The 20,469-nt window shown below is 43.6% G+C and overlaps 1 protein-coding gene across 17 annotated transcripts in view; it reads left to right on the top strand.

The window, feature by feature from the left end:
- CPNE8 (copine 8) overlaps positions 1–20,469 on the top strand; it is a 240,245-nt gene that overhangs the window by 108,170 nt on the left and 111,606 nt on the right. For 8 of the 17 annotated variants that reach the window (XR_005591486.1, XR_005591495.1, XM_039515855.1 and 5 more), the window contains exons 9-13: positions 644–748; positions 7,257–7,298; positions 9,615–9,690; positions 10,659–10,710; positions 11,119–11,222. Coding sequence is in view for 11 of the 17 variants with exons in the window: in XM_039515855.1 (XP_039371789.1) it covers positions 644–748; positions 7,257–7,298; positions 9,615–9,690; positions 10,659–10,710; positions 11,119–11,222 (379 nt within the window). In the remaining 6 variants the exon portion in view is untranslated. Of the gene's footprint in view, positions 1–643; positions 749–7,256; positions 7,299–9,614; positions 9,691–10,658; positions 10,711–11,118; positions 11,228–20,469 lie in introns of all 17 variants that reach the window. The other 9 variants (XR_005591489.1, XR_005591488.1, XR_005591490.1 and 6 more) reach the window with 3 other exon arrangements.

Here is a 20,469-nt window from a genome sequence, read left to right as displayed (position 1 = left end):
GCAGCTGTTCTCAGATAATGGACATATTACTAAAACTTGCTATCCTTCAGTGAATGTAGTTTCAAGGTTTGAACTTTCTAAAAGAAAGCTCTCTGCCTAGTCTCCAATGGCTGTCAGTGGCCACATACATGAAACTTTTTCTGGATGTGTAGAATCACATGATTCAGGAAAAATGATCTGCATAAAAAAAACAGTTCCATCTACATTTTTCTAGAGCTAGGCCATCCATTAGAAGGGTCCTGGTGGTTTCTCTGAAGTAGGTCTGTCCAAGTCCAGAAAAATAGCTCAAGAGTTTTTCCATGTGCAAGCAGTCAAAGAGTAACAAGGACCCAGCTCATCTTCTCTGAGTTCCAACATTTATAGAACCAAATACCACTGTTAAAATGAACACAGCAGTCATGAACTGGCACAACTGCAAGTTTATAAATTCTAAAAGCTGCCCTTTTCCAGTTAGGTAAAATCTTCCTAGTCCTACACTTTGTCATGCTTCTGTTTTAGATTGTATTTGGACATACTAGCTTTAGAATTAAATTATTTGAATACTGCGGTAGAGCAATAAAGAGATTATTGGCTACTTCTGCATATTTGTGACTCCACATTTGATCATTCAAAAGTGGAAAAAAATATTTTTTTTTCTTTCCAGTTTTACAATCTGTCATAAGACAGAAGTTGTAAAAAATACATTAAATCCAGTGTGGCAGGCATTCAAGATCTCTGTCAGAGCGCTGTGTAACGGAGACTATGACAGGTAAGATAAAGACTGAGTTCTATATGCAGAGGTCATTTTCTTTTAACTTACAAATTCTTGTGTGAATAACTTCTGTAAGCATTGCTGCTTTTGAATTTTTTGGTTGGGTTATTCTTCATTTTAGAAGACGTAAAATTAGTTCAAAACATTGTTAAAATTAAAAAAAAATATTTATCTGAATCCTTTACTTAGATGTGAGCAAAGTTCCTTTTAGGTAGGAGATAAAAGTCACAAGAAATAGGCATTTCACATAAATGAACAAGGCAAAGTATTAATCATACAGCAAGTATCATGAGTAATTCAAACTAGTAAATAATCCTCTCTCCATCAAAAGAAGTCACTGCTACTACTGTGCACAGAAACTAGTTTCTGCTCTGCTTCAGTGAGAAGCAAATATTGATGCACTACTTTCCTCAGGGGTGGAACTTGTACATCAGAGGATTCTGGGAAAAAGTCACAGAAAAATAAGGTATTTTATCAAATGATTTTTGTCTGCAGTGTCCAGCTGCCACATACATAAAGACCTGTGTGCCTGAAGTATAGAGGAGTCAGACCAGCTCAAGACCCAACCATGCACAGAGTCTGGAAATGTTTGGCATCTCCAAAACTTCTTACAAATAGACATACGCCACATTAAATTCTGACAGGACCCACAAGAAAAAAAAGGTTTAACTCAGCAATGAGAGGTAGTCAGCATGTAACCACCAGTGTTTTCTAGGTGCACTGAGACATTGCTGCAATTGCAACTGGCTCCTCTCAGCCCATTTATCGTGGCCCTGCTTCCTTGTCTCAACCTTGTATCTGGAGCTGTTAGGACATCTCATCCAGGCCTCAAAGGACACCAAAAATGTACACAGCGATCTGTCACTTAGCCTACTCCAAGTAGTCAGTACTAAGTAGCATAAGAGCAAGAAGCATTCTCATTCACCAAGAGTTGAGAACCACACTTTCATGATAATAAGCCTAGCAAGCCTTTCTCTCCTAAAGGATACAAAGAAATCCAAGCCTAACTGACCCAAAGTTTTTGAGGAGAAGGGGAAATTTCTTTATCGTTCTTATTGGAACTTTAGGTTGAGGACACTTTCCTGGGTATTTTTAATATTGAGGACACAAGCAGAGTAGAGTTCAAGGCTCTCGTCTCAGTATATTGCACTACTTTCTATAATAAAGGAAAAAGTTTTCCCAATGATTACAAAAATGGAAGAATTGTCCCCATATGTTCCAAGCCAGCGGACAAAAAGGATCAATTGTGTTTGAAAAGGGCCTGGACAATAAATCTTAGCTGACAAAGGTGTTTAATAAATTATGAAATGCTCCTCCAGGATAAGTGGAATTTTTGAATTTCCTTATGAAACTCTTTATGAATTCCCATATTTCAGAGGGCTCTAAGAAATTGTATATTCACTTATAGCGAACAGCTTCATCTGACCTGTCAGACAGGAAGAGAAAAGCACTTTTAAGGAGGTATATGTTTGATACAGGTGACAAGGCCTTGAAGGCAGATCTAAATGCATCTTTTCTCACTAAAGATGTTGATGTTCAGGTTGTGCCATTATACCTACTGATTTTTCTAGCCAGTGCTATTTTGAACTCTTTCAAGATATTTTGCTAAATGATGTTGAAGACCATACACATTCCTGTAATGAATTAGTTAATCCAGTAATGCTTAAAAAAGCAAAAAAGCATTTTCAGATTTTATCAGTCTTACAAATCTATCATAATACATCCAAAATCCAACTTTCTGAAGATCTCCCCCATCACGCCTCATTCATGTCAGGGAAAGAATAACCTGTTTTCTCAGAGTGAAAAATCCAAAATGAAAAAATATGTTTTAGAATACAAGAAACTTAAATGAAATCCTTTTGGTATATAATAGCAGTTGTACACCAGTGTGAACTTTCAGAGTCTATAGGTTTTGAAGACACATTTAAATATCTCTTGAACGTCTCATGTGAAATGTATAAAATTGAAGATCAACAGCTAGCCTTCTCATTATGGAACGCTTTGAGGAGAGTATGTAGCCCTGCTCAAAGAAGAGTTGCCCATCCTGAAATGGTCAGGAAAAGAAACTTTTGGCACTCAGTCATTCATATAGCTGGGAAAATAAATATTGCTACGGACTGGCTGAGTCTTTCTACCATTTACCCTAAGCAATGGAGGAGCCTTTTTTCCCACATATATTATCTAATTTGTAGGGGTAGAGAACTCATGGGAAACTTGGCTATTTGCCACAATTTCAAAGTGGTAACTATTCTACAGCAGATCAACGGTACCACATTAGAAGGCACATACAAGTTATCTGTTGTTTTTGTAAAAATCCCAACATTACCCATACCTTCTCTCTTAACCCTTATTCCCAAGTTGCTAAGAAAATTGCACCAAGTTGGTCTCCCAAGTGTCTGGTTTGTTGAACTGACACTTTGGACCATGGAGAAGCCCTGGTGGCCACATAGACAATCTTTTGTCTCATGAACTGATTTACCATGACAGTTTTCAGCTATCTATCACTGTGGTATGATTTGGGGCTCAAGTGTCAAGGTGTGTTTGGCTAAGTAACTAGCACTCCTCATAAATCCTGAAGTCAAGCAGCAAATAGCTAGAATAACAGCCTCCTTGTGATGTGCTACATTTTATACCCCTGTTAGTTTATCATTTCCCTTTCCAGTGCCAATTTTAATTTTCATAATTTTTCACCAGTGAGACAAACTAGTCTTTGGAGATGTTTCCATCTTCATTCTAAAGAGTAACTTTCACACTAATCAGGAGGCATTCTTCACTTCCTTCTCCATGAATGTGAAATATTTTTTTTAGACTGCATAATTTAATATACAATTTAAGTCCTTAAATTTTACTTGGAAGTGAGAGAGATTATCCAGACCACCTCATCCCCTCATTGCCTCTTTTGCAAGGTATGCTACACTATTTGTGAAGCATACCTCCAAGAAAAAGTTCCTTTCCAGGAAAGAACATCAAACCAGTAGTCTGAGGACTAAAATTAAGTAATCTAATGTGTTTTAAAAGAAAGAGGAAAATCAGTAGGTATATTTTCTTATGTCCCTAGTTCACTTCATTGATGTAAATAGAGTCCATTTGGTACTGGAGTTTTTCAGAAAACAGAATGTTCCTCTTCCCGTAAATGGTTTTTCTGAGAAGATACACTCTCCTGGTGTTTTTGTTACGTATCAGTAGTGATGTTTGATGTTAACAAGGTCTGTTAGTTCTAGGAAAGCCATTTTCCTCAATACTGTATACACTAGCAGCAGTGACACCTTGAAGCAGGAGAATTTTCTCCCAATTTCTAAATATGTCTATCAATCACCCATAAAGAGTGGGAGGTAGGGAAACCTTTTTTCATTTGTTATCATTCAGTATTTGCTGCTCTCTCTGATGCTGAAGACTGTCTTATGGATGGATAAGCAGCTAATAGTTTAGCAATTTAGGGTATACTTTCCTAAAATATAAAGAGAACATTGTCAAGGTTGTGCATGTTGGATGCATGCATAAATAATATTAAGAAATACATAGCAATATAAGAATTGCTATACTGGATCTGATTGATAAACTAATCCAATATCCTGTGTCAAACAGTAGCCAATACTATATTCTTCAGAAGGAGGTACAAGATACTCTCTAGGATACAATTAAGGAATAACCCATCCCTAATAGGAGTTTCTTCCTAATATTGTCAATTAGTGGGTAGTTGTAGATCCTTATTTTTTTTTATTCTAACATTCATGGATATAGCCATTATCCGTGTAAATGTCCAATTCTATTTTTAGTCCTAGAAAGGTTTCAGCCGTAATATCTGGTGGCAGTAAGTCCACAACTTAATTATGTGTTGTATAAAGAAGTTTTTCCTCTTGGTTTAAAATTTGCTAACTTTTTCAATTACATTGAATGTCCCCTGGTCCTTGTATTACAAGTAGGGCAATGATTTTGTCATGGAGGACACGGCAGTCACGGAATCTGTGACTTTCAGAGACCTCAGGGACTTGAGTCCCCAGCACCTGGGAGCTGTAGGGTTCTCCGCCACTCCTGGAGCCGGACCTCTGAGGTGGCATGGGGACCCCAAGCTCCTTGCCGCCGCAGGCAGCGGGCCTCCCAGGAAGTCCCAGCCACTGTGGGTGGCGGGTGTGCCCCGCTGCGGGCAGTGGGGGGACCCTGCACTTCTGAGCCATTCCCCCCGGTTGATGTGGGGAGCCTGCAGCTCCTCATTTTGTCATGCATATTTTTAGTAAAAGTCATGGATAGGTCATGAGCTTCTGTGAATTTTTTTTTGTCTGTGAACTGTCCATGACTTTTACTAAAAATATGCGTGACAGAATCTTTTGCCTTAATTATAAGAAATGGTAAATGGAGCATTTGGTTTACCTTCTGCGTGCCATTCATTCTGTCATATTCTCCCTTTATAACAGTTCCAGAGTTTTCAGTTTCTCTCATGAAAATCTTTCCAGGTCTCCAGTTATTTTGTCACCTGACTCTAAAGCCCTTCTGTTTTTGTTATAACTTTTTTGAGATGCAGTGACCAGTTCTGAACATGGTAATCCTGGTGTGTGCATTCTATTGATTTATTACAATAGCATCATGTTAACATTAGGGTACATAAATGTAATGTAGTCCCAAACACCACAGGAAAAAAAGGCAAGATACCAAGAACATGGTTTAACTAGGCTGTAACTTTATTAAGTAACACATCTGGGAAACCATCTAGTTATAACTCATCTACTGTCATCCTTCCTGTTCTACTTGAGAGAGGAGGGCTGTCTTCAACCTCCACACACACCTTTAACTTGGTCCCCACACTGTTCCTGGGACCAGTGCCAACAGAGCAGGTGCGTTAGCACCCCTGCAATGGAAATAAACTCTCTTATGCTAGGGGCGAGGGGCATCGGCTTGGAGGTGAGAGCAGGACCCAGGTGGGTTGAAGTGGCTGCTACAGGGCCCTGGATCAGGCCAGGGAGCAGGGAGTGGAACCAGGAGGGGCTTGACTGGGCCTGAGAGTAGGTAGGAACCCCTGGGGCCCTCCTTCCCAGCTTGGAGCTGGCTGCCTCTCCCCCAAACTCGCTAAGCTCTCACTCTTGTCCCCTACTCCCCCTTCTATCCTTTCAGCCCCCATTTTTAGGGTGCTTATGCCCTCCAGCTGGGATCCCAGTGCCCTCTCCTCACATGAAAGATGATGGTTTGAGAAAAAAGATTTGTCTCCTCACTGTACCAGATTTAGAAGCCAGTACTCTATTCCCCATCTTAAGGAGATGCCTTCTTCTAATTTGCTTCCATTCCTGTTTATCAGGGAACCAGACCCCTTTTGTGCAAGCACCTGCACTGGGTGCCTGCTGTGTTATGACAACATGAGTTTTACAATCTAATCTATCCACTGGGTCCCTGAGCTGCTGAAAAGAAGGTGAAAATACCCACAGCACCCATGCCAACTTGGTAATTCTATCTCAGATGCCAAAGGGCAAATCTGGTCCTACTCTAGTCCCAAAGAGGAGGGATGTGTTGGTCCTGGGTGCAGAATAGCAGTTTGGATAGGGGGAAGTGTTTATAAACCTGCCCCTTGAGTGTATAAGTACCAGTAGGATTATGCCACTTCCTCCTATTCTTGCTTAATCCGTCAGAGCCCCCCCCCCCCAAGCCCATGAGGAACAGGGGGGCAAAAGAGTGATGCGTTCCTTAAAGGGGCAAGGGTTTTCTTTTCTCTGCTGGCACAGTCTTATCTCTTGACCACTGCAGTATGTTTAGTGGAGGCTTTCATTGAGCTGACCCCAGTGACAGGTCTTTTTCCTGACTAGTTACTTTCAGTTAAGAACCAAGAAATGTGTAAGGTAGTTCATATGATTACTTTCAATGTGCATTGTCCCTCTGAAGTTCCTCGGTCTTCTAGTTTTTGACTAACCTAAATAACTTTTTTCTCTTCATCAAATTTTGCCTGCCCACTGTCCATTCCCTTTTCCGGATCATTAAGAGACATATTAAATAACACTAATCCTATCTGGAACTCTGGAGCACCCCACTGTTGAACTTTCTGCATTATCAATATGTGAGAGACGGTATTAGAAAGGAATGTACACTCCTAAATCTTCTAATTTGTTTTGTGCTTGCACCTGAGGCATATTCTGTGGAAATGATCCCATAAATCCCATGTAAAAAGAATAACTTTGTCTTTAATGAAATTTTAATTTTATTTATTTTCATTAACTCTTTTTTTATTTGAAGAAAATTACTTGGACTAAAATGAATTTAGTATTAAATCTTAGCTGGTATAAAATGTTTTTTGTAGGGTGCTAGATGGCTAAAAATGTTAAATAATGGGAAATCATAACTAAATCGCTCAAGAAAGTATTTTCTACTTAAACTGAGCAAACAGCCAAACTGTCTGAGCTTCCTGCTTTTAAAGGAAAATTAATCTTTGAAAACAGAGTTCATTTTTATTAGCATATTTTGTTTTCAAATATTAAGCATGGTGTTTAGTGAAAACGTGCATTTTAAAAACATTTTTTTTTTGCAGAACGATTAAAATAGAGGTGTATGATTGGGATAGAGATGGAAGGTAAGATACTTCTGTATTACAAATCACTAAAATTGGATTGTGAAAATGTTGTGTATTTTAAAATCAATCTTAGAGGTTAATTGTTCTTTAATAAGAATTAGATATGCATAAAATGTCAATAGCTATTATGTATGTGTATCAAGAAAGGAGTATAGTTCCACATAATTACTTCCTTGTTTAAACTAATATCCTTTTTAGATTATTGTAGAAAAGGCCCAATCATTGCATAATTTCCAAAGCTCACTAAAGGTATGAGAGCTGCTTGGACTTTGCAATATTGAAGCTACTCTCTAATAATAATTCCAAACAGGATCTGCAAGTTTGTTTACCCAAGGGTTATTGTAAGCCCTAGGTCTATAGTAGTAATTCTGGGCATGGTCAACCTGTAGAGTGTGGGTGAAGCTCTCCACTTGAACTTGTTTCAGAAGAAAAGATTTGTTGTGCACCTTTCCTCCTCTTCTTCCTCCAGTAGATGTTGAGATCCACATCACCAAGTACAGCAGGAAACTACTCCCAATACTAGGCTCCATGCTGAACATGAAGAGATCTAATGCTTAGATTCAAGTTGGCTTCTGGGTTTTTTTTAATTGGCTTTATGCTTTATTGGCTAGTTGACACTTTTCGCTTCTGAATATGCTGTTTGGTTAATGAATATTGTCATTTTAATTGCTTTTTTGATGGCAGAAAAGATTTAGATAGCAGTTAAAACTAACTTTAGAAGTTATTTCTTCTGAGATTTTTAAAATTTTTATTACTTTCACAGGAAATAAAATTTTGTTTTGAAAAAGTTGAAACCTCTATTCCTTTTACAAGTTTTTGGTTCTTAAAGTAGTTATTAAAATTAAATAACTCTTGGAAAGTCTTTGGCCTAAGTTGTTGTTCTACATGACAGATTTTGAAATGAAGATTTTCTTGTATTTTTGCAATGGGTGAGGTTTTACTTGTGTGTTGCCAGTAATTAATTAATTCCCAATTAATATAAATATTATGTACTTTAATAGTGTTATATATTTAGTAATTAATCTAGCATTAAATAGTTATATTTGTACATTAAATATTTTACTACTCATATAACAAAGATATTAGGCAGTTCTTATATGAAGGCTTGCATTTAGTTACAAAATATTTCCAAATATACATGTTAAAATAAGCTTATGCCATCTTAGGCGTTTGAGAAACAAACACCAAAGATTTAAGTGGAAACGTGAGTTCCTCCATAAATATTTTCCAATATTCTTTTTTAAAGAATAAATACTTTAGTATATTTACAAAATAAATTAATTGAAGTAAGGATAATTTTGGAACTTTTTGTATGGATTTAAACTCAAGTTTTTCTTTTGAAAGAAAAGAAGTGGGTGGGTATTATAGGTCCACTTTACCTCTAGATTTATTGCTTTGATAACACAACCCTTACAATCAGGTTCCTTCCTAAAGTGTTTACATGATTTGTTTGCTTGTTCTTGAGCGCTAGAAGCAGAAACCTTTTTGGAATGTTTTGATTAGCTTTAACATTTTGTAACATAATTAGCTAAACGTGTATATTGTCATATGTTCATGCATTTTGGCTATAACATTTTTGTAGTTATATTCAATAAAGGTGAAAACAAGTTTGTAAAAACTTTTAAGAAGTTAGTTATAATAATTTTATTAATATAATTTTTGCTTCAATACTGAGGTCTGTCCCTCCACAAAGCATTCCCTTAATCTGCTGAACGAACTATGTGATCAGTGGATTCTAGCACAGGGGGGTGAGCAGTATCTGCAGAGCCACTATTTTTCCCCTCCCAAGCAGGTAGGCGGACAGGTAAAAGGAGTGACTAGAGCCTTGGCTCTTCCCCTCCAGTGCACAAATCAGCATAGTTCAGGACTGACTTCTCCCAATTGCAAATTACTTCCTTCCCCTTCCCACCCAACACTCTTCTCTCAGACACACACTCGCACTCTGTCATGGTGCAGGTGGGGAGCCAGAGAGAGAATAGAGGACTGTTGACCATTCCTTTCAGGTTCTGTTCACAGTGCACAGTCTTTATTCAGTGCTGGTTGTAAATTTGCAATCTAGTTCTTCATTCTGTGTTGGGTACAGTTAACATAAGCTATCAGATGGATTTAATCAAATCTATAATTATGATTTTGAGGGAAGAGTAATGAACATACATTATATTTAAGTCAACAGAATAACAAATCTTTTGCTATCATGGCTTTTCTCACGTCTATTCATGTGTCAGCTCTACTTCACTTTAGATGTATTTTTGTAATTAATGGAAAAGTAGTTTATATTGTGTATGTGTTGATTTGAAAACTTTTTTTTTTTCCTAGCCATGATTTCATTGGAGAATTCACAACAAGTTATAGGGAATTGTCTAGAGGGCAATCACAGTTCAATGTATATGAGGTAAATATTTTGAACTTTTCTTTTTATTGATCTTGAGGAAATGGATAAAGTTGAGAACTTTCAATGCTTGCTTGTCAAATTGGTCAATGTGCAGGGTTACTATCAGAATCCAAGCCTTTATAAAGGGGGAAAACAGACATTCTGGGTCAAAAAGGATTGTTTCAGAAATAAGTTTAAAAGCATATGTTCTTTAGACGAGCAGTATCTTCAGTGATGTTTTGAAAAAAATAACAAAAAATAATCTTTTGTTCTATAGCTCTTCTTTCTCAGAATACTTGTTTTTTTTATTTCTACACAAAGCTGTTTTAAACAGTGTGCATATAGCAAACAGAGGTCACCTAAAGTGCCAAAGTAAGCAGTTAAAAGAAAAAGAAACACTTGTAACCTTGTAATCTTTGCTTAGTGTTTCATTTCATAATGTATCACTGGATTTATTTTGTCTCTGTAGCAGCTATGAAGCTAAATTGTAAAAGGTTTCTTTTAAAAAGTTTAATCAGGCCTCAGACTAGATTTGTCAGATGACGTGTTGGTTTCCTAACATCAGGAGTCATAACCACATGACCTGCTCCAATTTATTAAAAAGGAAAATGTTCATTATACCACAGGAAAAAAATTAAATTCAGTAAATATATTCTATCAACGTATGGTAAAGGCTGGTTTCCCTTATGTATAAAAGGGCCATTCTCTTCTTTGAACTTGGGTGGTATTTGTCCTCCTGGAGCCAGTCAGAACCACATTCAGCAGGCATCTGGTGTATACCTTATGATGCCAGGACTCTCTTCTCATGGTTTGTTAGACTGTGAAGGCAGAACTTAGTTTCTCTTTGATACGTGGCTGCGCAGTGCCACTGTACATGTGAGCAGCAGTTGCCTTTCCTGTTTCTGCGGTATTGATAACCACAGAGAGGAAAAAACCTTTTAGTGTCATTCCACATAGTAATTGCTGATTTTCTTCTTGAAACTTACAAGGTCTTGGAGAAGGGCAAGCATGGACAGTGGTGTCAGTGGGATCACCCCAGAGGTGCCAAGTTTTTTGTCGCTCTATATGTGATATTTAAGAACATAAGAATAGCCATACTGGGTCAGACCAAAGGTCCATCGAGCCCAGTATCCTGTATATCGACAGTGACCAATGCCAGGTGCCCCAGAGGGAGTGAACTGAACAGGTAATGATCAAGTGATCTGTCTCCTGCCTGACAAACAGGGGCTAGGGACACCATTCCTTACCCATCCTGGCTAATAGCCATTAATGGACTTAACCTCCATGAATGTATCCAGTTCTCTTTTAAACCCTGTTATAGTCCTAGCCTTCACAACCTCCTCAGGCAAGGAGTTCCACAGGTTGACTGTGCGCTGTGTGAAGAACAACTTCCTTTTATTTGTTTTAAACCTGCTCATTTCCCTCATTACCTCCCTGCTTTCCTCTTAGGAGTGGGGGGCAAGTATGAGCAGGACACAGAAGCACAAGCTAACTCCCCCAGAGAAGTGGAAGCAAAACTGTGTAGAAGGGGAGAGTCAGGAGCCCAAAAGCAGGTGATGTATGTCACAATTCAGGGCAGCTGCACCTGTATTCCTCTCTGTAGTCTATCAAGGGCTGCTACTTTAGGCTCTTGGCTCATCACTCATCACCTCTCTTAGATGGAGACCTTTCCCCCTCTCTCCTTTCTGACCAGAGTGTTTTTCCAGGCAGCATGGTTCCCTGCCTACACTGTAGTATTCCCAGCAACCCAGATTGCCTAAACAGGCCAGTGTCTGCCCCAACTCCAACAAGGCCTCTGATAGGCATCAGTCCTTCAAGCCTCTCAAAGGGTTTTTTCTGTGGTTGCAAGTTCACAACAGCCTTAGGTCAGAACTAGCACACCCATGAATTGTTCAGTCTTTCATTTATACAGCTTGGGCGTTTGAACTTCATGTTCCAGGAACTGTTATGGCAGACAGTGATCCTCTCCTCACTGAAGGACTGTCTGGATATGTGGACTCTCTACTCAGATCCTATGCCACCAGCACTCCCAGCTATCTCCGTGACACCACTGATTTCCTGAGGAAACTACAATGCATTGGTGACCTTCCAGAAAACACCATCCTAGCCACCATGGATGTAGAGGCTCTCTACACAAACATCCCACACACTGATGGAATACAAGCTGTCAGGAACAGTATCCCTGATGATGCCACAGCACAACTGGTTGCTGAGCTCTGTGCCTTTATCCTCACACACAACTATTTCAAATTTGATGACAATATATATCTCCAGATCAGTGGCACTGCTATGGGCACCCGCATGGCCCCACAATATGCCAATATTTTTATGGCCGACCTGGAACAAAGCTTCCTCAGCTCCCGTCCACTCACGCCCCTTCTCTACCTACGCTGCATTGATGACATCTTCATCATCTGGATCCATGGGAAGGAGACTCTGGAAAAATTCCACCACGATTTCAACAGCTTCCACCCCACCATCAACCTCAGCCTGAACCAATCTACACGAGAGGTCCACTTCCTAGACACCACGGTGCAAATAAGCGATGGTCACATTTAACACCACCCTATACCGAAAACCTACCGACCGCTATGCCTACCTTCATGCCTCCAGCTTCCATCCCGGGCACACCACAAGATCCATTGTCTACAGCCAAGCACTGAGGTACAACCGCGTCTGCTCTAACCCCTCAGACAGAGACCAACACCTACAAAATCTCCACCAAGCATTCTCAAAACTACAGTACCCGCACGAGGAAATAAGAAAACAGATCAATAGAGCCAGACGTGTACCCAGAAGCCTCCTACTGCAAGACAAACCCAAGAAAAAAACCAACAGGACTCCACTGGCCATCACATACAGTCCCCAGCTAAAACCCCTCCAACGCATCATCAGGGATCTACAACCCATCCTGGAGAATGATCCCACACTTTTTCACAGGCCTTGGGTGGCAGGCCAGTCCTTGCCCACAGAGAACCTGCCAACCTGAAGCATGTTCTCACCAGTAACTGCACACCGCACCATAGTAACTCTAGCTCAGGAACCAATCCATGCAACAAACCTCAATGCCAACTCTGCCCACATATCTACACCAGCGACACCATCACAGGACCTAACCAGATCAGCCACACCATCACCAGTTCATTCACCTGCACGTCCACCAATGTTATATACGCCATCATAGGCCAGCAATGCCCCTCTGCTATGTACATCGGCCAAACTGGACAATCTCTACGGAAAAGGATAAATGGACACAAATCAGATATTAGGAATGGCAATATATAAAAACCTGTAGGAGAACACTTCACTTCAATCTCCCTGGCCACACAATAGCAGATCTTAAGGTGGCCATCCTGCAGCAAAAAAACTTCAGGACCAGACTTCAAAGAGAAACTGCTGAGCTTCAGTTCATCTGCAAATTTGACACCATCAGCTCAGGATTAAACAAAGACTGTGAATGGCTTGCCAACTACAGAACCAGTTTCTCCTCCCTTGGTTTTCACACCTCAACTGCTAGAACAGGGCCTCATCCTCCCTGATTGATCTGATGATGATGTTCGTCCATCGTATTCGAAGAAGACCTTGACATCTAGCAGGTTGTGAGCTGTCCACAGTGCGTCCGCAGGTGGCTGGTAAGGCCAATATGGGCACGGAATGTTCTGCCACATGTCGGGCAGACATGTGTGGGCACCACTGTTATAGCATTTACAGCTCTGGCTTTACGGAGTGCTCGCTTCTCTTGTGCTATGGTTATCCTTCTGGCTTCAGATGTCTGGCAGCCTTGGTGGATCAGCGTACGCCATGTCGACCGGTCTTGTGCCAGGGTTTCCCAGGAGGTGATGTCAATATCCAGGGACTTGAGAGGCTTTCAGCGTGTCTTTGTATCGCTTCTTTTGTCCCCCGTGCGATCGCTTTCCTTGAGACAGCTCACCATAAAAGAGCTGTTTGGGGATGCGGTGGTCTGGCATCCTTACAACATGGCCTGCCCAGCGTGTCTGGGCTTTCATAAGCAGAGTGTAAACTGACGGTAGGCCTGCTCTAGAGAGGACTTCTGTATCTGGCACCTTATCCTGCCACCGGATCCTCAGAAGTCTGCGGAGGCAAGTCATGTGGAAATGGTTCAGTTGCCTAGCGTGCCTCCTGTATACAGTCCAAGTCTCACTGGCATACATCAGGGTAGTTAGCACTACTGCTCGATAGACTTTAAGCTTTGTAGCAAGGCTTATTCCACGGTGCTCCCACACGTTGGTCAGCAGTCCGCCAAATGCAGAACTTGCCTTGGCGATTCTGCAGTTGACCTCGATGTCAATTGTCACTGCGCGAGAAAGGGTGCTGCCAAGGTATGTAACTTGGTCCACCGCTTGCAGCTTTTGTCCCTTCACTATGATGGTGGGCTCTTGGTGTTGGGCTTTCGGAGCTGGCTGGTGCATCACTTCGGTTTTCTTTATGTTGATAAAGAGGCCGAAGTTATCGCATGCTGCTGCGAATTTATCCATGCTAGCTTGCATTTCCTGCTCTGATCCAGCATTCAGGGCATAGTCGTCAGCAAAAAGGAGGTCTCGTAACACAGTCTCCTTTATTTTGGTGACAGCCTGGAGTCTTCGCAGGTTGAACAGTTTCCCATCAGTCCTGTATCTCAGGCTGATTCCCAAGGAACTGTTCTGAGAGGCGTCTGACAGCATGGCTGAGAACATTATGCTGAACAGGGTCGGTGCCAACACACATCCTTGCTTGACGCCGTTTGTGACGGGAAAGGCCTCTGAAGCTTCTCCATCGTCCAGAACACGAGCCGTCATGCCGTCGTGGAACTGACGTACCATCAGGATGAATCTGTCAGGGCACCCAAACTTCGACATGATGCGCCACAGACCTTCACGACTGACAGTGTCAAAAGCCTTGGTAAGATCCACGAAGATGGTGTACAGTTCACGATTCTGCTCTCGACACTTCTCTTGGAGCTGTCGGACTGCAAAGATCATGTCCACAGTGCCACACTCTTTGCGGAAGCCGCACTGTGTCTCGGGTAGTAGACCCTGTTCCAGGTGGTCAATCAGGCGATTCAGCAACACTCGTGCAAGGATCTTACCTGCGCTAGAAAGCAGTGAGATTCCTCTATGATTATCGCAGACTTTTCAATTTCCTTTCCTCTTGTAGAGGTGTACGATGGACGCATCTTTCAATTCCTGAGGAATAGACCCTTGATTCCAGAAGGACTGGAACAGCTGAGTGAGTTTGTCAACAAGCATTGCACCACCATCCTTATAGATTTCCGCTGGAATCGCATCAGATCCTGAGGCCTTGCCACTGGACAGCTGACTGATGGCCTGTAGGGTTTCAGTCTCTGATGGTGGAACGTCCAGGCTGTAGTTAATATCCGCCTGGGGCATTCTGTCAATCGCCTCGTGTCATAGGTCTTCTCCCCCACTTGGAGCTTTTGGGTTCCAAGATGGGGACCTGCATGGGCTCCTCTAAACTAATCTTAGTCTAGATCCGGTTCTGCTGCCACCAGTTAAGTTTAAAGTGGGTAACACACTGCCTGTCCCCCAAACTTCCCCTGGGGAACCCAGATTCAAACCCCTTGAATCTCACCAGAGAGAGAGAAACAGCCAGTTCCCCTCCCCCCTTCCCTCTCTCCAGCCTGCTCCGGAGAGATACACACCGAGTCAAATCCTTGACTCAACACACAGAGGGACTCACCTCCCCCTCCCCTTCCCGTGAAAATGCAAACAAGAGAAGAATCAATCAAGTCCTAAAAAGAAAGAAAAGAATTTATTAAAAAAAAACAAAAAGAAAGTACACTATCTCTGTAATACCAGGATGGAACAATACACAGAGTCTAACCTGTAAACCTGGAGAGAATTCCCCCTCCCCCTTTCTTTCTTTCTCAGTAAAAGCAAAGTAACAGCAATAGAAATAAAGAGATTCCTTCAGCAAAACACACAATTGCAAATGTAGAAATAAACGTATAATACTAGTACGCCTTTCTAATACTCACTAGACTGAATAGATGAAAAATACTGCAGAAACCTGGGAGGACTTGATTAAAATGTCTGGACTCCCTTAGCTCCCAAGAGAGACTCAACAGAAAACAAAAACACAGAAAAAAAAATTCCCTCCACAGAGATTTGAAATTATCTTGTCCCTGATTGGTCCTCTGGTCAGGTGTTCATCAGGTACTGCTTGTTAACCCTTAACAGGTAAAAGAGACCTTAACCCTTAACTAACTGTTTATGACACCTCATTATTGATGGAAGATGGGCGGTTCAGTACGGATTGGAAATGCTCAGCCCAACGCTGTAGAATCAGAGTCTTCTCAGTAATGAGAGTTACACCATCTAAGTCCAGTAGAGGGGAACTCCCTGAAGGCCGAGGTCTGTACAAGGATCTAAGGGCTTCGTAGAACCATTTGGCATCGTTTCTATCAGCAAACTTCTGGATTTCATCTGCTTTGGCACTCAACCAGGAGTCCTGCATCTTGCGAAGCTTGCTCTGTACGGTCCTGCGAATGTTGTTGAAGGCGTTTTTCTTAGCTGTTGACGACGGGTCGTTCTGATAAGCACGGTGAAGGTGGTGCTTTTCAGCAAGTAAAGCCTTGATCTCTTCGTCGTTTTCATCAAACCAGTCCTGCTGTTTCCTGTGTGAGGGTCCAAGAACCTTTAGTGCAGAAGAGTGCACAATATTTCGGAAGCGTTCCCAGTTCCTCTCAACATTTTCCTCTAATTGCAGCTCTGAGAGTTGATTGTCAAGATCTTCTACTAGTGAAGCTGCTGTGTTGGGGTTCCTCAGTTTACTGACGTTGATCTTTTTCATCACAGCTTTGTTTCCCTGTGGACGTCTCTTTGGCTTGATGTAAAGGCTTAATTTAGAGACGATAAGTCTATGATCAGTCCAACAGTCAGCACTCGGCATGGCCTTGGTCACCCTTACATCCTGTCTGTCTTTCCTCCGCACGATGACATAATCAATGAGATGCCAGTGCTTGGAGCGTGGGTGCATCCAGGACGTCTTTTTGCGAGTAGGCAGGCGGAAGATGGTATTAGTGATGATCAGATCATGAGCCGCGCATGTCTTCAATAGTAGTAGGCCATTGCTGTTGCATTTGCCGATTCCATTTTTTCCAATGACGCCATCCCAGGCAGAGTGATCGGATCCTACTCTCGCGTTAAAATCGCCAAGTAGAATCAGCCTGTCGGTGCACTTCACGGATGAAAGTAGGGCATAGAGATCTTCATAAAACTTGTCCTTTACTTCATCCGAATTCATCATTGTGGGTGCGTAAGCGCTGATTAGTATAACTCGCTTTCCTCTCGGTAGTGGAAGATGCAGTGTCATGAGTCGATCGTTCACGCCCTTGGGAAGACTGGCAAGTTTGCGGACAAGAGGATTCTTAACCGCGAAGCCAACTCCAGATTCATGACGTTCGTCACTGCTGCATCCACACCAGAAGAATGTGTAACCACCTCCTATTTCTGTGAGCTGACCTTCGTTGGCTAGACGAGTTTCACACAGGGCTGCAATATCGATGTTAAATCTTGCGAACTCTCTGGCGACCAGGGCTATTCTTCTTTCTGGTCGATCTGCTGAGGGGTTGTCTTGAAGCGTGCGTACATTCCATGTACCAATAATGAGTGGTGTCACCTTGCATTTTGTTGTTTGAAATTTTGTTATTCGACCGCATAAGATGGGATCCCCTCCAGCTGCGGTAAGCTGGTCAGGGTTCTATGAAGCAAACAATGTTTAGGGCACCTTTTCTAGCCCCTTCCTCTTACTACGGAGGTGAGCAGTGCGGTCCTAAAGAGGGCTGCTCAGTCACTCAGGTAGACGCCGAATCCAGCTGTTGCTTCGGTCAGCAAGAAGACGACCATTAGACCTGAGCCGCCTGTGTGCAGGTCCGCGGCTACAGCTCCCAGTGTATCCACACCTGCTGCTTCATTGCTCGCCCATCGCCACAGGACTTTAAAGTTTACGGGAATTGGAAGGATGTCAAGACTTGCGCATAAATTGGATTAAAGTGAGGGAGAGGTGCGCATAGTCAGCCTCACTCTCTCTTCCCAGATTCCATCTTGCTCCAATGGCAGGACAAAAGTCGAGACGGTTGAAGATGGGCTGGGCGCAGTGGTTGACCAGGGCGTCTTTCGCGTCTTGCCGTGCTCTTAGCGTACCACGTCGCTTGCAGAAACCGCCTTCATGACCGTTGGTCCTATTCCAAAAGGTCTCATCCGCTCAATCCGCCGGAGTCTGTCTTCACATGCTCGGGATAGACAAGGCCCTATCTCACCGAAGGTCTATGCCCGATGGCTACCCTCAACCTGATTTGGACAGCCTGTCGAAGCTGTTGCCCGGGGTGTGGCAGCTGCGCATGCTACAGCTACTAGGAGCCACAGGTGAGAGCTGAGTGACAGGTGGGGACCAAAGGTGGACGAGCTGCCCTGGAAGGACACGACATGCCCCTACACCAGAGGTGCTACCCCTCCCTGAACACCCCATACACCCCCTGATTGATCTAACCTCGTTATCTCTAGCTTGCTTCTTGCTTGCTTATATATACCTGCCCCTGGAAATTTCCACTACTTACCCACTTCGTCGGATGCATTCACCCACGAAAGCTCATGCTCCAAAACGTCTGTTAGTCTATAAGGTGCCACAGGATTCTTTGCTGCTTTTACAGATCCAGACTAACACGGCTACCCCTCTGATACTCTCCTCAGGGTGTAGCTTCAAAAGGCTGGATTTTTACATAATCAGATATGGAGAATTTGTATTCACCTTCCCCTACAGAGTACCCAGGTAAACCATTTGACACTGTTTGTCCCAAAAGTCTATTCTTGTCTGGGACATTGTTTAGTATAATCCTTTGAAGTTCATAACACTTCCCAGGATTCACATCCAATCTCTTCCCCTAAAGAGAGGTGGTTCTTCGAGTGATTGCTCATGTGCATTCCACAATAGGTGGGCGTGCTCGCCACATGCACCGGTGCTGGAAGTTTTCCCCTTAACAGTACCCGTAGGGGAGTGCCTCTAGTGGCCCTTGGAGTGGTGCTGCCATGGTGCGGTATAAAGAGCGCTGTGCGCTCCCCCCACCCTCACTTCCTTCTTGCTGCCAGGGAAGGTGCTTTGGAAATGCTCTGCTTCAGCTCTGCTGTAGCTTTCCCTCTTTGGACTTTGTTTGTTAGTAGTGCCCGTAGTTACTTACTCTCTCTCAGTTAAGTGTGCCCGGGTTGGGGCATGCTCCGGGCTTTAAGTCGTGTGACACTTGCCAACGGCCTATGTCTGTGAGTGACCAGCACGCGGACTGTTTACCCTGTCAAGGGGAAAGTGACCGCAGCAAGATTTGCAGATCCGTCAAACCTTGGACCAAGAAGGGTTGGGACATTTGGCTCCAAGCCATTTTAATGGAGTCGGCCCTGACCCTGACACTGCTGCACCACTCCGAGTCAGCACCGAGCACCGCAGCATCGGTGCATGGCGACCCAACGGTGCCCTCCACCAGTCGGCTCTCTGTCTACGGGACATTCTAAAAAGGTAAAGATGTCTTCTCCGCCAAGGCACCGGAACAAGGCTGCGAGACTGACTAGACCCGTGTTGGCTAGCTCTCAGTCCCCATCGGCCTCGTAGCCTCCAACTCAAGTTGAGCGGAGTAGCCCAGCCTACTCTGAGCTGACCTCCCCGGACACCAGTGGCCACATTCGGGTGCCCTCCATGACAGAGGCCCTCCAGGCGGCTTGAGACATTATTTCTCTACTGGTACTGGTAGCACTACCGTCAACAGCTCCCCGGTTCAGAGGCAAGCCGCCATGCGGACCCACACAGTTGCTGTCTGGATGGTACCGCTCACGGTCGAGGGAAGATTCCTGATGCCGTTCTCTGCTCAGTGACTGCCCTGTGCACAGCTTGCGCTGGTCCCCATCGACCCCCACCGGATTGTCTGGCTGAATACTGACCAATAGGGGTTTCAGGCACTGCTTTGCCTCGAGGGACTGTAGACCTTACGATGAGAGCAGGCCCCGCCAAGACCGGGATGGATTGCACTGGAGGTCATTATCTTTGAGAAGCTATCATAGCCCCTCGTGGTACGGACGTCAATGCCATTCCCACTCTTTGTCTTGTTCGAGGTCCCTGCCACAGCATTGTTCCCACAGCCCCAAGTGTTGATCTCCGGCACCCTGCCATTGCCGATCCTCCCATTGGAGCCATTTATGGAGCAGCCGCTATAGACTGTACTCCTGTTCCTCCACGCCGGGATCACTGTCTCGTGTTCAGCACCGCTCCCGCTGCTGCCACTCATCCCTGTCCAGGGATAGCAGTCGATTGTAAGCCAGCCCGGCCTCTCTTGAAAGTCGACAGTCAGTGGGCCAGGCGAATCAGGCAGGACAGCCCGCTCCAATGGTGCCACAGCAGGTACAGTTGCACCAGGCTCGCTGGCCAGCACCATGGTACCAATGGGCCCTGAGGGCCCCAACACAGCCTCTGTTGGTGGCTCGCTTGGTGGCTGGAGCCTCGGAAAGACCATCGGCCTCACTCTCTCAGCCTCCCAGAGAAGAGTCAGTGGAGCACTCATCCCCAGTCCTGCACTCAGAAGGGGACCAAGTAATGGGACTTGTGGCACGCCCATTCTCATCCTCCCCAATGAGGCAATCATGGCCCCTCCTCTGCCTGTCTTATAGGAGGACACAAAAGCCCACCAGGAACTGTTGAAAAGGGTGGCATCAAGCCTCAACCTACAAGCTGAGGAGGTGGAGGAACCCTCAGACTCCCTCTTCAATGTTCTCTCGGCTTCAGCACTGGCCGGGTGGCTCTCCC

The sequence above is a fragment of the Mauremys reevesii genome, linkage group 1 (genome assembly GCF_016161935.1).
Source record: "Mauremys reevesii isolate NIE-2019 linkage group 1, ASM1616193v1, whole genome shotgun sequence".
NCBI classification, from domain to species: domain Eukaryota; kingdom Metazoa; phylum Chordata; order Testudines; family Geoemydidae; genus Mauremys; species Mauremys reevesii.
This window is presented reverse-complemented; position numbering and strand designations above follow the sequence as displayed.